We start from the raw sequence: 18,588 nt of genomic DNA on the forward strand, positions 1-18,588 counted from the left end.
AATATAACATAAGTTTAATAAATAGAAATATTAAATTAGTATAAAATTAAAGGTCTATGATTATTTTATATAAGAACTATATATGTTAGGTAGGTCACTTTCCTCCCATCCTACTCTCGCGTGGGTGCTTTATGCCATATTTTTTGTATATTGAGCGCCTGACGCTTTTTTTCACAATAATACTAGTATTTTTCGTTCATTATTGTTTTAAGTTAATTTTAAAAATTATTTTTAACTTTTTAGTTCGATGTGCTTTAAAAGCGTGTTTTTTAGTTTTTTTTAACTATATTTATTTTAATGGATTTCTCGGTAAACAATATTTTTAGACCGCTATGGCATACTGGGATATCAACACAAATTTATATTTAATTTTTCAAATAATCCATTTTTGGGGGTTTTTGATTAATTTTTTTTATTTATAATTGCTTATTTGAGTGCTTTTTTTGATGATTTTAATTGCTATAAGTCCCGAACCCTGGTTATTAGTAATCAATTTTGGAATATATCGTTCTGACAATTTAGTTAAAAAATTTTTATTTTTGAGCAAATTTACCCATTTGCAGGAAACTAGGGGATTTTTTCAATTATAAAGGATAATATCTTCAACTAGATACGATTTGTGATCTTTCGACGAATCAAAAGTAGTTTAAAAACTTGAGAGACACAAATAAATTGTAATAAAAAGAAAAGTGAGAGTAGGATGGGAGGAAAGTGGAAGTTGTTTCGGTTATATGGTTTGTATTGGATTCATTCATATCATCTTAATCCTACCTCTCATCCACTCTATCCTATTTCTTAATATTACATAAATATAGTGCATGTCTTACAATTACACTTACCTTGATATTCATCCGGACTCGTGGATAGATGATGAATTGTAACATTCCTTGTTGACGTCGACATTTTAAGTTCATTTAAATAAATAAAAATACTAGTATGAGGGGCAATATACTGAGTTTATTTCGATGATTTGAATTAATTATTTTAACAAATGTGTAAGACTAATAATTAAGGTTGACAAAAGTGACATGAATTTTACATTATTAACTTTATAATGAAATAGTAAGAGTGTGGGGGAATAAAGAGTGAGAGTGAACTAGCATGTACTGGTGTGCTAATTTTCCTAGCCTTTTATATTAAACTAGTTGTTAAGATGATGAAGGGCGGCTAGTTTTTCTTAAGAATTTAAATATTTTATTCTGCCTTCTGTTTGGCGTCACAAATACGCTTGTGGTAATTAAAAAAATTGACATTAATGTAAACATCACTCCGAATGAGCGATATATTTGTAAAAAGTAATAATATAACAGTCGGTCAGAAAAGTATTTAAAATTGATAATTATTTATGTGGAAAAATTATTCTAGAAGTTTCTCAAATATTCTCGAAACTTTTATTTTAACTCTTTACAAAAAAACATATCATAGTATAATATATACCTTCTCTTCTTCGCATCGATGCTAACACATGATATTATATTGTATTAAATAAATAAATGAATAACTTCTTTAATATAAACATATAATATATGTGGTCAGGCCCGTATTTATAAGAATTGCCGCCAGGGGCAACATAAAATTTGCCCCCCCCCCCAAAAAAAAAGAAATTTTTTTAAAAAATTACTTTATTGGTATTACACAATTGTAATAGAAAATAGGTACATTAATATAAAATAAAACTCAGTAATAACTAATAACCAATATATTATTTAAAACATTCTTAAAAATAATAAAAAAACTTCAAAAATAAAAATATTCAATTGTAATTTCATAACTTTTCTTAAACTTTTTTGCGAGATTATTTTGATGCAAATGATTTAATAATATCATCGTAGTCAATCATTTTGGTTATGGATGACTCAATGTTTAATATGGCTAAACTGTTCAATCTTTCTGATGACATGGTTGATCTTAAATATGATTTAATTCTCCGTAAAGTGGAAAATGATCTTTCCGTTGAACAATTAGAAGCAGGAGTACATAGAAACATTCTGAGAGCAACATAAACATAAGGAAAAATAGCTTCTATATTTTTTTCTTTAATAAATTTACACATATTAATGATATTTGTTGGAGGGTTTTTAATAGTTTTAAGTAAGCTCTGAAAATGAACACACTCGTTTTCAAATGTTTCATCCAAATCATTTTTGTATATTTTTCTTAATTTTTTTGCACCATCACGAACTTCTGAGGTTTTTTGTTCACTAATATTTAAGAAAAATAAGTATTTAGATATTATATCATCATAAGAAATTTTTCTTTTTTTTAGTTCTTCTATTAAATTATCACAAATAATGTAAATGGTATTAATTTTAAAATTTTCGCGTCCGTTGAAAATAGCATCTGGTTCAGTAGATTCATCATTACGTTTCTTACGTTTTCTATTTTTGTGTTCATAGTCAGGAATTAAGTCATCATTGTCAAACATAGCTTTTGCCAACTTTTCATAATCATTAAACATTGATCGTAAAGTTTGAACGTATTGAATTAACGAATTATACAAACTAACTACAGTGCTTATATCAATATCAACAGATTGTAATAGAAGACTAGTTTTGTTAAATGTATGTAAAATATCACTCCAAAATACAGTCATGTATGCTGTTTCTAATTTATTCATTTGTCTAATTAAACCTCTGGCTTCAGACCGTACAAATGGTTTTTCATAATCATCATTTATTAGTTCTTCTAATACTTGTTTTATAGAATTCCAGTTTTTTTTTAAGCTATGGCAAGCGTCTTCTCTTGCTGACCATCGTGTAGTTTGAAAACTTTTTACAGTTGAGATAGAATATTGACTATATTTTGAATAAAAAGAAAAAAATCATTTGCTTCTTTACAGCAATTTGCAGCACACGATCCGACTAAGTTTAAAGAATGTGCCGAACATGGTACAAAATCAGCTAATGGTGAAACTTGCTTTATTCTTGCTTGAACTCCTGAATAAATACCAGACATATTTTTAGCATTGTCATAAGATTGACCTCTCAAATAACAAACATCTAAATTATATTTTTTTAAAACTGATAAAACTGATTCTGCTAGATTTTCTGATTTATGTCCAACATTTTCTAAAAAACCAATAAATCTTTCAATTGGCTCACCGTTTGATAGCACATACCTGATAACGAAAGACAGTTGATCAGAGTGTGATATATCTGGAGTGGAATCTATGCTGATAGAAAAATATTTCGATAATTTAATTTCATCAACTATGGTATTAATGACTTTTTCAGACATGATTTTAACGAACTGTTCATAAGTAGAAAATGATAAGTAGGAAGTATTACCTTTGCCAGGGTTACCATACTTAGATATGTGTTCTGATAGAAGTGGGTCGTACTCTGCAAGTAATTCCATCATCATAATAAAATTTCCAGTATTTGAAGTAGATGATCCAAATTTTTCTACATCACCTCTAAATGATAATCCATGACTTGCCAAACTTTTAATAACCGAACAAACCCTGGTCAGTACACTAATCCAATATTTTTTTTCGGTTTCTATTTGATGTATTAGTTTTGAATTTATTTTACTTAAATCTGATGCAAGTTCTTTCATTTTATAAGAACATAGTTTGTGTTCAGGTGAATTTTCATGGTAAGAAATTTTTTTAGGGTGTTTCCAATCTGAAAATCCTTTTTTTGAAAAATTAGTTTTATTCTCAAATAAGAGACATGGAACACAATAAATTGACCCAGTACTCTCAGAATAAGATAAATAATTTCTTTGACATGTTTCACCATTGATTAAAACAGTTTTGAAAAAATCTATATTCAGATATCTAAAATAGTTACGGAAATGCCGTTTCTTTACAACTCTGTACAATCTTTTTGAAGCTGTAAATTTAACATCTAGATTTTGGCTAAATCCATTTTTACAGATATATTGCCTCGTTTGTTCATTTATACTCCACAATGCTGGATCCAATCTTAAATAAAAATAAAAATGAAAATTACTTATTAATTTAGAAATAGTTACAATAAGAATAACATATAAATGCATTTAATATATTAGAATATTTAACCTAATAAATTTTTACTTATTTTACCTATTATTATTATTTTGTATTTTGTATAAAATTAATTCTAATAAAATAATTAAAAATGTCTAATGAAGATAATCGTCAAAAACTAAGTAAAGTAAGAATTTATTTAAAAAATATAATTTTAATTACAGTGTTTTAACTTTACCCAGGTATATCAGTAGAATTTGGTTCTAATAAAATATTTATATGCTCTGACACGCATGGAGGTTCTGTATCCAAATTATTACAAAGAGTTGTAAGGCCAGCTTGACGTTGTTCAGTAGATTTATTAACCATACCTGACTCTGAGTAGAAATATATAATGATATAATCAAAAATTATAAAAATACTAGTTGTGTTTAACCATAGTTTAAATACAACACATTTTTTTATTCGATATATCTGAATACCTGATTTATATAATAATGAAATAACTAAAAACTACCTAATAAGAAAATTCATATAATTTGGAGTATAATATTTAACTTTTAAGCAATTGTTATATTTAATTATTTAAATTTCCGCAATAATATAATAATTAAGATTGGTTTGGTGTAATAATATTTGATTTCTTAAAAAAAAAAAATTAAACTTATTATGTGTTTATATAAATTTCATATTATTATTAGTTTACTTTACAGTGAACATAAATAAAATACTTACTTTTGAACATCGTGTCGATTTTAATAGTTTTTTGAACAACTTTATTCAAATTAAATTCTTTGAGCTTAGCTATTTTCTTGTATTCAGCCCCACTAAGCCTATTTCTTCTTGGAGCCATAACTAAGTAAAATAGGTATAAAACATTATTACAAATATAAAATGTACCGACCTATTCAAAATGTAAATTCGTGACTTATATGAGAAAAATTATATCGTAACTAATATTCCGCAACTCTTAAGAACAATAATTGTTTTTTTTCTAACTATTAGAATTAAAGCACAATTAACATTTTGTAAATAATTAATCATAATAGTCTTTACTACAATATAAATATTAAATACCATATAATACTATTGGTTTTATAATATTTTAAAATCAATGATAAATTATAATACTTACTGTTTTGAATATACACGCGTAGTATAAATGTATAATATTAATTAATAGTTAAAATAGATTGATTAACAGACCACGACACCACGTCAGTACTCGTTCATGAATAATGCACTAATAATTGTATTTTGATTTTTGTTATCGATAATATTATAATAAATAATAATACTTAATAGTAGTGTAAATTGTCAATAATCGGCAGTCGTAGTTTCGTAGCTCCTTATATCATGGGAATACCCCAATTGTATATTTTCTATTTTTAGTATGTATTTTTCATAGTCTACGATTCGTAGAACTAAATACGAATCATATGTTTACAACATCAATATGCCCAAAGCATTTTATTGACATTCGTGTTGATAACGAATACAAACTTTATCAGAACTTTATTAGGTACATTCTACATTCAAAATCTATTTTGGTATAAATATATTATTATAGTTATTTTTTTATTATACTAATTATATATTATATTTTTGTATTATACCATTGATTATAGATAGTATATAATATCTATAATCTCTATCTATAATCAATGATTATACTCATTAGGTAAAATGAGCTACAAATAAATTTTACATTTTTGACCATTTCAATATTTTGCCGCCCCTAAACCTAATTTTAATATTGCCGCCAGGGGCAATTGCCCCTCCGAGCCCTCCCTTAAATACGGGCCTGTATGTGGTTAATTGAAAATAACAAAATTTTCGATCAATTGACATATGTTTCATATTTTTGAGATTTTTTTGTCAGCTTTCATGACTATTTTGAAAAAAAAATCCCATTTTATTAAAATGCGAATACTTTAATCTTTTACCAGCACAGTAAAAATCAAGATAGGGCCTCAACATTTTTGGAATAATTTTTATTTATTTCAAAGACAAAATAAAAAATCAGGAGCAAAGTATTTTAAAAATTACCATAATAAGAAACATCCAAATGTATCTATTATTATACCATTTTTTTCAAAGAATACAATACTTGTTGGAATATTTAAAATCATAAAAATTATAATTTATTATACAATTATATTAAAGTGTTTTGACTAATATAGTTTTATTTTGTTGTAGGATGCTACACATAACTGCGAGAGGGCATTTAGCCACCGGATGCAACTTTTAAACATAAACATATTTTTTTATTTTATAAAACACAATTTTTTTTATTATGAAATTTTTATATTTTTTTAAGATTAATAACACTATCATTTATTTAATCTTTTTGTTTAAAATAATCAACACTTTTAATTAGACTATTAATTATATTATCATATTTATTTGGTTAAAATAACATTATTCTTTTCAACAAAAAAATTTAAATAAATTATAGAAATATTTAACACACGCATACTGTTTAATTATATTATATTACACAATATTACACACGTTTCAGAGATAAATAAATAATTTGTCATTTAATAATCACTCTTCACCATGAAAAAATCTATTATTATAAAAGTCATTACTCTGGTGTTATTATTAAATACAAAGTGTCAATCATAATGTTAAGTATAATCAACAATATTAACGTTATATAAAATGTCAAAATTATTTTTATATTTATCCTCTGTAATAATTTTATATTTTATGCTGTCTTATCAATAATCAATAACATCTATTCATAATATAGGCGTATACCTATAAACATTTTTAGGACTACACCACTAGTTACATGTCTAAGTCATTGATTAATATAACCATGAGTCTTTAACCCTTCGTTAGTCACCACGGGGTATTTTAATACCCCAGGCATATTAAAAACGTTTTCTTTTGTTTGGAGGTAAAAGACTTACTGATAATGCTCCGACATTTACATACTTCGACATTTGACAAAGTAGTAATTGTTACGAACATCTGGTACTCCGACCATCTGATCCATAGGTTACCAAAATTACGACGTATTTTACTCCGACATTAAATTTAAAAAATGAGACAGTAAAAACTCCGACATTATCGATAGTTTGATTATCCATCGAAAGTTATATTATATTTCGATTGTATTGTTAGTTTAAGTATAGACTTACTTACCGTATTCCACACTGCGGGTCCTCGTACAGTATGTACAGTTCATAGTTGTGTGTGTGTGGTAATATTTTCGTTGATGCATATATTTATACGTATTTTTGTGTCTTATTTTTAATTTTATTATCTAAATTACGATGACAAGCGGACGATTGACGAAATGACAACTATCAGCTGAGTAACCTGTTTATCAATCGACCAGTCGATACTTCCAAAGCATCAATTTGTTAATCGTCGACTTGTTGACAAACATTACCATACACCTAAAATTCCAACATGAGTACTCGAAAAATTGATTCTTACTATGGTCCTCAAACAAGTATTTCAAATGAGTCAACTAATGATAATGGATTACAAAAAAAACAAAAAACTACAAATACAGTGGCTGATATTATAAATTTAGTGCAACAGATTTAGGTACAAGTTATATAATGGTCGAATCATTGATAGATTATCTTAAACAATTTCGAACAGTTGATAAATTATTTGATTTGCTTTTGGAAAAAGTTGTTTTGTTTGCTGAAATTAATAATTGACCTCATTAAGAGGCTTCAACCTTATACCCAATACATTTTACTACATTCTCTTTTTGAATTTTCCTGATTTTAATAATAACATTTTTAGATATAGTTTTCTATAGTTTTCACTGATTCTGAAGTAATATTTTTTCTGAAAAACACTTATCGTGCCCGGCGTAGCCGGGTACTTCTACCGGAATCAGTGGCCTACTTATGATGACGGCCTGAAGAGGCTTACGCGCCGAAGGCGCATAAGGCTCGAAGGGCCCCGGGTCTAGGGCAGAGCCCCAGCTAGGCGGAGCCTAGTAATATAAAATTTTAACACACTAATAATGTTTAAAATGAAAATACAATCAATGAAAAATGTAAGATTTATTTAAACAAGCATTATTCTGCGGTTGTGATGAGCAGCAGAAAATTTGTCCACAATGAATTCCAAATCTAGGTTTTTGGAAAAACTTTTTCCAAAAGCAAATCAAATAATTTATCAACTGTTCGAAATTGTTTAAGATAATCTATCAATGATTCGACCATTATATAACTTGTACCTAAATCTGATTCGGGTAGTTGTAGATAATCAGAAACAATTTTTATTTGACTAAATGTATCACAAAAGAGGTGTAAACAAAATATAAATTCAAAATTAATATGAATCAAAATTGATTTTGCTTCCATACTTTTTTCGCATTTTGATTCAATGCTAATTTTATTTAGAAGTACTAGAATAACAGAAAATGTTTCTCTAACAGCAATACATGCAGATATCTGGCAAATCCACCTCGTGTCACATAACTTTTTAAGTTCAACTGTATTTTTTTTAGGAAATAATTCTTTCTGAATACCTAAGAAAGCCATATGTACTGTAGATCTGTTTATGAAGTTATACAACTGTTGAAGAAGTGATATAATTTTTTCAATTTTTGGTACGTTTTTACAAACATCCACAATCACTAAATTTAAGCGATGATTATAACAATGTGTGTATAATGCTTTTGGAACTTCCTTTTGAAAAATTGCTTGCACACCATTTTGAGTACCACTCATTACGGAAGCGCCATCGTAAGTTTGAGCTATACAATTTTGAATATTAATCCCACAAGCAGATAAAGTTATTTTAATAAATTCAAACAGCGCCTTGGCATGTAGTTCAGAACATGGCACATACCCCAAAAACCGTTCATTTACCGTATTATTGTAAAAATAACGTATCATTACTGATAATTGTTCAGTTTTACTTAAATCTTTAGTTTCATCAGCCAAAATTGAAAAGTACTTAGATTTTTGCAACTCATTTGCAATTGATTCTATGACCATTTGACTCTTAATACTAAATAATTCATTTTGTATACTGTGATGTGTATATTTTGCATTTTTAGGTAACTCATCGATTTTTTTTTAACCTAGTATCTCTTTTAGCACAAAAACATAAAAGTTCTAAGAAGTTACCTTTATTCATGCTATCGCTACTTTCATTATCTCCACGTTGAGCAATGTTTTGACAGGCTGTAAAAAGTAAAATTTCCGCAACAGTTGCAATATAATAACGATTTTCTTTTATAACTGTTTCATTTTCTCTATTAATAAGAGTTAAAACAGATTTTCCAGTTTTTTCAGTCATTTTGTATCCTTCCCATTTAGTCATACATAATTTATGTAAAATTGATTTGTCATGCTGCTTTGTACCACTATTTTTTTCCAATTTTTAAATCCTGAATCAGAAAACGGTGATCCAGAGGGATCAGTTGAAAAAAATCGACAAGGAAAGCAATAACACGAATTTTCCAAAACACTGTATTCTAACCATGGGTACAATTTAAACCACTCGGAATGAAAATTTCTCCATTCTTTCCCAAATGTTGTTCGTGGATAATTTTTCAATACCGGCTGAGTAGGATTATCAGAAACAACTTGTGTGATGTCACATGGCCCACACTTTGAGGTAATAAACTTTTAGCGGCTACGAGATTTTCTTTCCGATGGGCAATTTTTACTAGATCACAGTCCGCAATATCGGAATCTGATGACGATGCACCAGAAGTGCCTAAAAGCATATTGAAATTCAAAAATTTTGCCAAGTATTGAAGAATTTAAATCACTACTTAAATTTAACTTTTACGCCGATGAATTAATTTTATCAAGTTTACCTACACAACTGTGCTAGTAACCTGGTATACACATATTTTTTTTAACAATATATTTTAATATAGGTACCTACTTAAGTCAATTGATAAATATTCTTTTTTTATTTTTTTTTTTCATTATTTTAAAGGATATTAGTTATTTATGCACACCTATAAAGAATACTTTTAAACGTTATTTAATGAACTTGATAAAATATTATTTTAAAAAGTATTAAAAAATTATTTTTATTTTTAGTATTAATTTTTATTGAAATATATTTATAATTATTTGAAATAAATTTTAATAATATATATATTTTTCATCAAATTATTATCTAGAAGATTTAACATTTAGATATTGAATAAAATTACAACACACAAGAAGGATATAAAATAAAATAATTTAAGATATATCTATAGGGTATTTGATACCAAATAGAAGTGTTTAAATACTACTTAAATACAAGGAACAAATGTCAAATATTGGTAAGCCTAAACATAAAAAAGCTTGTTTAAAAATGTAAAACCTAATAAGTAACAAATAAAAATAACAAAATGTAGGAACATAAAAACAAAAATAAATATGACATTTTATATAAAAACAAGTCATTTGAAATATTCAATTTCAAAATTCAAACATTAAATTAATATAAAAAATATTTGTTGAGTTTGTTTCCTATACTTTAAAAAACTTAAAAAATATGTGGATGTTATTTTGGCAAAACAAATGTGAATTGAATCAAAAATTGAAAATTGTACAAATTTTTGATTGAAAACATCATTATTTTATGTAAAAATATTCATTTTAAAGACAATTTCAATTTCAATACCGAAAAAAAGAATAATCATGACTATAATACCTAATTTTTGTGATTTTTCTGTTATTAGATAATAAAAATAATTAAATTTTTTTTAGACTTTTAATCAAAAATTTTAAATTAAATTGCACAAAAATTGCCACAAAACATAATAAACTTTATATTTTATTTTTAAAATTATATATTCTGAACAAAAATTTTTAAATTTTTTTTAATCTTTTCAAAAAATTCATGAAAGTATAAATTTATTAAAAATGTGTACCTTTATTATTTTTGGATTTACAGTTAATGGATTTTATTAAAATCTATTATACCTAGAGAAAAGTTATAATTTTTATTTAGCTTTTCAGTAGTTTTCCATTAAGCTATTATATAAATTTTAAGATAAAAGAAAAATGACGTATCTATATTTATAGTAAGTAGTACGTTTATAATAAGAAGTATGTGCTGTTAAATGCCTACTTGTGTTAACATCTAAATCACTTTGAACATCCCACGGTTGCACTCAATTTATAATATCAGCCACTGTATTTGTAGTTTTTTGTTTTTTTTGTAATCCATTATCATTAGTTGACTCATTTGAAATACTTGTTTGAGGACCATAGTAAGAATCAATTTTTCGAGTACTCATGTTGGAATTTTAGGTGTATGGTAATGTTTGTCAACAAGTCGACGATTAACAAATTGATGCTTTGGAAGTATCGACTGGTCGATTGATAAACAGGTTACTCAGCTGATAGTTGTCATTTCGTCAATCGTCCGCTTGTCATCGTAATTTAGATAATAAAATTAAAAATAAGACACAAAAATACGTATAAATATATGCATCAACGAAAATATTACCACACACACACAACTATGAACTGTACATACTGTACGAGGACCCGCAGTGTGGAATACCCACGATTAACATAATTTAGATGAACCTGGTTATTAATAACTCTTTTGAATTTAAATCGTACAAATTTAAATGATATCGGTATTTCAACAAATGAAAACTATTTCTATATTTATATAATAAAATAATTTAAATTCTTTTTACCCATCGATTAAATTTACATATGAACAAGAAGTAGAGGGAAAATTGCCTTTTTTGGATTTATTAGTTAAAAGAACAGATGGGGAACTAAAATTTTGAAATTTATCGGAAAAACACACACACGTTCAGATACATTCCGAACACATCGAACCACACCTTGCAACACAAATTGTCAGCTTTTAATAGTATGGTTTACAGATTAATTAATATTCCGATGAATAAAATAGATTATGATAAAGAATTGGTGGTTATAAAAGAAATAGCTAAATTTAATGGGTATAACGAAAACATAATTTTGAAATTAGTCCGAAAACAAAAGTGGAAAAAAGAAAGGAGGGCAGCTAGTACACTCTCCAGCGAGGGGGAACAAAAAGTAATTAGATCACCAATTTTATTTTATCCGGGCATCTCAAATGGATTAACTAAAATATTTAAGAATTTTGGTATTACTTTGGTAACATCTAAGAGTAATAATTTAAGAGATTTATTAGGTAACCCTAAAGATAAGGTAGATGAAGGGGGGAAATCAGGCATTNACCTAAGGATAAGGTAGATGAAGGGGGGAAATCAGGCATTTATAAAATACAATGTGAAAGTTGTAATAAATTAATTTTTTTGTGGCTTTGAGTTTAATATTTTTAATATTTTTTAGTTTTTTAAATTAATAATATTTTTAATATAGTTTTAATTTTACTTAATTAATTAGCCACAAGTGATCAATTTTTATTATATNTATTACTTAACGATAAAATATGATTATTTACTCTCTTCAATACACGGACCATATTATACAACGATAACCGATAAATCACCCACTCAAATCAAAATTTCTGTCAGCATTGAGGGGGCGAGAAAAGGTCGAGAATCTCTCTTTGGGGGGCGACTGCCCACCCTCGCCCCCCTTTGACGCCGTCCCTGTTAATAAAGAGTACCCTTTTCTGACAGCAAGTTCTGGTAGTATTATTTTTAATTTTTAAAAATTTATTATAACAAAAACTTAAGAATTCATTATTTTGTTCAGATGGACTGGTTGGAAACATAGCTATAATTGAAATTAAGTGTAATTGAGTATATGTAGCTAGATATTCAGAAAATGCAGTGGAAGTTGTTTAACAAAATTTAGTAAGATATTTTATTTTTACTTACTATTAATTTTACTTTAAACATGTTAATCGTTTTTAGTTACCATATAGTATGATTAAAAATAATAGTATCGAACTAAAAAAAGAGCATTATTTTCAAATTATGGTCTAAATGAGAATAACAGATCGTGAAGTTTATAGTATACACGCCTATTTGGATAAATATCTAAGTAATCAAATATGACAATCAATTTTGGACAACAAAAATGGAAGAAAAATTGAAAATGTGAATATTTTATTAACCAAATAATTTTTAAAAAATTGAGTATCGTAAATAACCGATTGACGTTTTAGATTTTATTTGAAGTGTCTTTTGCCAGAAATTGTTCGTTCTTTATATGGAAAACGTTTACAACTAATGGATATAAGACAGCCAGAACACATACAAGATGCCAATAAAAAAAGTCAAATGAAGAGTGCTTTAACAAATGTATAAGATTACACAGATCCCATAAAATTTTTATTATCCTTAGCATAATTTGATTTATTTTTACCAAAAATGGGTAACAAACAAGGTGTAGGTTATTTAAATATTCTATGCTTTTTTAAATAGAGAATGTATTCTTAAGTGTGACTAAGATTTTTTATTATAAAAATATTTTAAATATTATAACTAGTTTAAATATAGTATATATTTTTTTATCGAATATAGCACGTTGAAGTTTTAAAAAACATAGGAAAATTCAGCATCACAGAAAGTGTAATAGTTTTTAGCAGCGCGAGAGTATTATTCAGTATAGATATATGATATCTATAAGTCATGACATTATGTTACTAATGAAACGCAAATTAATGTTACTGAGCGGTAGGTGACGTAAGACAGTCTGTCTACGAATGATGCACCGATTCCGAACGTCTATTATGCGTAGCTATTATTTTAAAATAACGGAGGGCGTGGTCGCCGCAGATACGAAAAACAACATTAACTCTGAGGCGTTGAATACGTTTTACGTTCTGTGTGGCGTCCTCTTATAACATGTACTACAAATACAGATTTGAGATAAATGCAGCTCTCTATAGTGACAAAATTAATAATCTTTGATTTTTTTATTATTATAACAATAATGTTTTTGAAATTATTATTATAGATAATAAAAATTTTATATTACTAAACATAGACTAGTGCTTTACAAGATTAATAGACTTCTTCTTTTACCTCGCCTTTATCCCAACATCTTGGAGTCGGCCACCCTTGGCCTAAACTTGACTCAATCTCTCACATCATCTACGCACACATCAGCCGTCCACATATCGCATTTAATTACATCCCTCCACTTTTTTTTTTGTCTTCCTACCTCTTCTTCCTTCAAAATTAATTTTCATAACTGTTCTCACAGCTTATAATTTCTCTCTCCTCATAACATGACCAAACTATCTGAATTTATGTTCTTTCAACTTATCCACGATTGGCACTACTCCTATACTCCCTCTTATTAGTTCGTTCCTTATCCTGTCTTCTGGAGAAGTATTGTAAGTCTTGTCAACATTAAATGGATAAGGATTAACAATGATATTTAACCATTTATTTTTTCTTTCTGCACCATAAGGACCACATCAAATGAATAATGTTTATCATAATCTGCCTTTAATTGTTGTTCACTACTCAATTTACGTAGTGTCGTTAATGTTTTGACAGACTGCATGTTTCCACTTCGTAAAACTTTAGTGGGCGATGCAGACAAAATACATTCATCTTGATATTTAAATGCAGTTGTATTTTTTAATTTATCTCCTATAACTTTCCTTTCGTGTCCTCTATGCTGACAAGTTATGCGATCCTTCGGAGAGTGACTGAAATTTCGACTAGAACTCCATACAATGACTTTTACACCACCATTACTAGGCGTCACAAAAAGCCTCATTACTTTACAATCTGGCATCTTACAATATACATTAATCTTTATTTCATCTTTCTTATTGGCATTAAACTTTTTCTTAATGTACAATATACAAGTATTGTGTTATGAATACTTAACTTAGTTTTATTATTGTCCCACAATTGTAATAACAGATAATCATAAATTGAATTGTAATTGAGGTCGGCCTAAAAGAATGTGTTTATAAAGTATTTTTCGGTGTTGCAAAACCGGAAAGTGGGCCGACTGCGACTGTTGTAATTCAGAGCATCGTCAGTCATTTGACAACTATTGTGCGATTACTATTACTTTTATTTTTAATAAACTAATTAATTATTCGGCAATACTATTTTATTTTATTCTATTTGTTACTCTCGTAACAATTGTTAATAGATTCCAAGTACTTTCTATATACCATTGGATAGGTTTTAATATCTAGTTTACCATTTTTATAAATTAGTTTCCATTCTTCTGGTGGTATGAAAAAAACTCCTTCTTTATAATTGCACGCCTCATATTTACTTCTAAAAGACTTGGTCGATACATTTATTGTATCTTTGGAGAGACCAAATTCATAACTTATGTTCAAATTTCTTTCTCTTAATTTTTCAAAGGACTTTTGACTGGACTTATATCTAGACCTCTTAGTTCACCTTTATTTCTCAGCAAACTTATCATTTCCGATAAAATAAACATTTTTGACAGCTGTCCTTGCTCAATATATTCTTTCTTGAAGGTATGACAAAAAAGTCTTTAGTATTGATATTTGATGCTGCAATGAATTTCTCGTTATTCCACAATTGGCTTGTTGGACAGCTGTCCATATTAAAAAAATTTTAAGGAGGTGTAATAAATGCATTACTCATTGTTGTATGTGATATATATTATTACTTAAAAAAAAAATTAGTGGAAAAATTATACATTTTTTTAAAACTTATCATATATAGAAAGCTGAAGGTCCTTGGAAAGCTCAAAAATGAAGAAAATTATACTTTTTGTTAAATACAATATAATTGTTGTATAAAATATTTTTCATGGTGTGGAGAATAATAAATTTAGCCTTTTGAAAATTTTATTCTAGTTACAATTAAGTTTAAATTCCCTTATGAATTATTGAAAAATTAGATAATTAAAACCCAAGCATGACTAGACTTTTATAGTAAATATTATATAGATTATAAGAAAACGTGGAACAGTAGAGTCAATTTCTAATAAATATATGGGAGTAAGTATAAAACTGGTGAGCATCGTCAGTCATTTGACAACTATTGTGCTATTACTATTACTTTTATTTTTAATAAACTAATTAATTATTCGGCAATACTATTTTATTTTATTCTATTTGTTACTCTCGTAACATTAATTTTGGTGGCAGCGGTGTGATACCAAAGAGACTGGTGCCGAAAAAGAATAATTTTAATTTTTATCATAAAAGTTACTAAGTACGCAAACAATAATCAAATAACTCATCAGAAACTCCAGAATCTCAAGAAAAGCATTGAACTCAAAATACAGAAAATCAGTTTGAAAGTAAGTAAAAACATATTTTAGTTATGTGACTTACAATATTATAATACGCAATTAAAAATTAATTGATTAATTGCTAAAAGTTTAATGATTATAAATATTTTTTTTTATATTAAAGAATATTCTATAAAAATGCATTTATCAAATTATAATTTCTTGATTTTCGACTACAGAATTAATTAATTTGTGAATTTAACATGTTTATAGATGTATGAAATATAAAAACCATATATTAATTTTAATACTAATCAAAAATATTCATACAGTTGCTATTTGATACTCAAACAAGCAACACGTTTGTTTCGCTCTCGCTTCTGAGTTAAACGTGTAGTGTCTGTTATAAAAATTTGTTTATAAATTGTTTACAATGCATGCCGCGGACATTCGGACGACTGGTAAGTGTTTTAAACAAGCTAATTATTAAGTGGGTCACACGTGCGACAGATCATATTTCAACAAACGGAATTAATAATGGATAGCGACGGCAATTCACCGTATGCTAACGTAACCATCAGCTCAAGTATTTTACAACAAATGCAAGCTGATAATGAAATGTTAAAAAAACAAGTCGCGGAACTGCGAGAGAGCAATGAAAAATTACAGGAAAAACTTTTTGAAATGAATCAAGGAGCCTCTGATGTAATTATAAGCTCATCTAAGAAAATGATTTAATTATCAAAAGAAATCGCGAGTATTTCCGCCGAAATTCGTAAACCACCACCCATAACAGTATGTGATGTTACCGACGTAAAAAAGTTTATTAGCAACTTGACATTAGAAGAGGCTAAGGATAATGAACAACTTGTCAGAACCTTAGCTAATGGTGATATTAAGGTTTTAACGAATGACGAACATCAGTTTCGTCGAACAGTGAAAATTTTAGAAAAGCAAAATATTGAATACCATCGATACCAGCTTAAAACTGAAAAAACGTTTAAAGCTGTGATTAGAGGTTTACATCCTCAGACTGACACTTGTGATATTAAAAGAGAGTTAGCTGACTTAGGTCACCTGGCTCATAATATTACAAATGTTCAAATAAAAAAGAAAAAAGATCAAAATAACAAAAACAGTGATTGGATACACATTAGACTGCCATTGTTTTTTGTAGAGTTAGAACCACAAACAAACAATAAAGACATCTTTCAGGTAGATAAATTGTGCCATCACAAGATTCAAGTGGAGCACCCGAGGAATAAAAAGAAAGAAGTACCACAGTGTAAAAACTGTCAAGCTTTTAACCACACACAAAACTACTGCCACAAAACTCCAATATGTGTAAAATGTGGTGAAAAACACAAATCCGAAGCTTACACTAAGTCTAAAAATACTAAAGCAATATGTGCAAACTGTGGTGAAAATCATACAGCCAATTGGAAAGGCTGTTCGGCTTATAAAGCAGCTGAAGCAAAAGCTAATTCAAAAAAGGTGACTGCAGCCCAACGCATACAGTCAAAAGCGTATACAAATTTAAAAAGTGATATTTCTTACGCACAAGCAACCAAAACAAATACCGAGACAGAGGTCGAAACTAGAACAATATTACAAGCTGAGCCATCACTTTGCGATGTATTATATTAAAAATAATCAGCCTAAATTAACTAAAAAACAAAAAGTGACTAAGAAAAACAAAAAATGAGCAATTCGTTAAGAATAATAACCTGGAATGCCAATGGGCTTGTTCAACGAAAAAAAGAACTTGAAACATTTTTATACAACAAAAAAATAGATATAGCTCTTATATCAGAAACTCATTTTACTGAATGGTCATTTATAAAAATTTATGGTTATAGGTCATACACAACACAACACCCGAGTGGTAGAGCACGGGGGGTACAGCAATAATCATAAAAGAATCCATTAAACACTTTGAACTTGAAAAATTTCAGCACGAAGCAATTCAAGCTACTAATGTTTGTATTAATGACGGGCGTAATAATATAACAGTCTCAGCAGTATATTGTCCACCTTCAAGACAAATAACTAAAGAAAATTTTATTAGTTCGTTCCGAGCCCTATGTGACTGATTCATCGCAGGTGGTGATTTCAATTGTAAGCACCGCTTTTGGGGTAGCGATAATAGTACCAGTAGAGCTAAGCAGCTCTATGAAGCCGGCATTGAAATTAATGCAGAATATCTAACAACTTGTAAGCCAACATACTGGTCTAATAATGAAACGAAAAGACCTAGTATGCTTGATATATTTGTACTTAAAGGCGTGAACTCGAATTATACTAATATTGAAAGAATACCTGACTTAACGTCAGACCATATACCAGTGCTCTTAATACTAAGTTCGCACGTAATAAAAAAACAAAGACGTCCTGTGCTCATAAATAAACACACAAATTGGGAAGCTTTTCGTGACCATTTAGACATAAGAATTGACTTGTCACTTAAACTCAAATCTACAAGTGACATAGAGATATCTGTACAGAATTTAACAGATAACATAATTATAGCTG

The 18,588-nt window shown here is 27.9% G+C and overlaps 2 protein-coding genes and 1 pseudogene across 3 annotated transcripts; all 3 read right to left on the reverse strand.

Moving 5' to 3' along the window:
* Nucleotides 1-1,777: 1,777 nt before the first annotated feature.
* LOC126898215 (uncharacterized) lies at nt 1,778-2,617 on the reverse strand (annotated as a pseudogene).
* A 128-nt stretch (nt 2,618-2,745) lies between these two features.
* Nucleotides 2,746-5,247, reverse strand: LOC126899808 (zinc finger MYM-type protein 1-like). Of its 2 annotated transcripts, XM_050675029.1 has the most exons (4): nt 5,088-5,247; nt 4,688-4,807; nt 4,191-4,329; nt 2,746-3,928 (listed from the first exon to the last, which is right to left on the reverse strand). In XM_050675029.1, exons 2-4 carry the CDS (start codon nt 4,803-4,805, stop codon nt 2,773-2,775), a joined length of 1,413 nt encoding a protein of 470 aa, XP_050530986.1. In that variant the 5' UTR covers nt 4,806-4,807; nt 5,088-5,247; the 3' UTR covers nt 2,746-2,772. The 2 variants fall into 2 exon arrangements, with proteins under 2 accessions (XP_050530986.1, XP_050530987.1); XM_050675030.1 differs by lacking the exon at nt 5,088-5,247 and having other exon boundaries at nt 4,688-5,040.
* A 2,498-nt stretch (nt 5,248-7,745) lies between these two features.
* Nucleotides 7,746-9,671, reverse strand: LOC126898216 (zinc finger MYM-type protein 1-like). The gene is made up of 4 exons (XM_050672156.1): nt 9,529-9,671; nt 9,021-9,305; nt 8,341-8,947; nt 7,746-7,922 (listed from the first exon to the last, which is right to left on the reverse strand). Exons 1-4 carry the CDS (start codon nt 9,669-9,671, stop codon nt 7,746-7,748), a joined length of 1,212 nt encoding a protein of 403 aa, XP_050528113.1.
* Nucleotides 9,672-18,588: the final 8,917 nt, after the last annotated feature.

The sequence above is a fragment of the Daktulosphaira vitifoliae genome, unplaced genomic scaffold (assembly GCF_025091365.1).
Source record: "Daktulosphaira vitifoliae isolate Bord-2020 unplaced genomic scaffold, ASM2509136v1 Scaffold_2, whole genome shotgun sequence".
NCBI classification, from domain to species: domain Eukaryota; kingdom Metazoa; phylum Arthropoda; class Insecta; order Hemiptera; family Phylloxeridae; genus Daktulosphaira; species Daktulosphaira vitifoliae.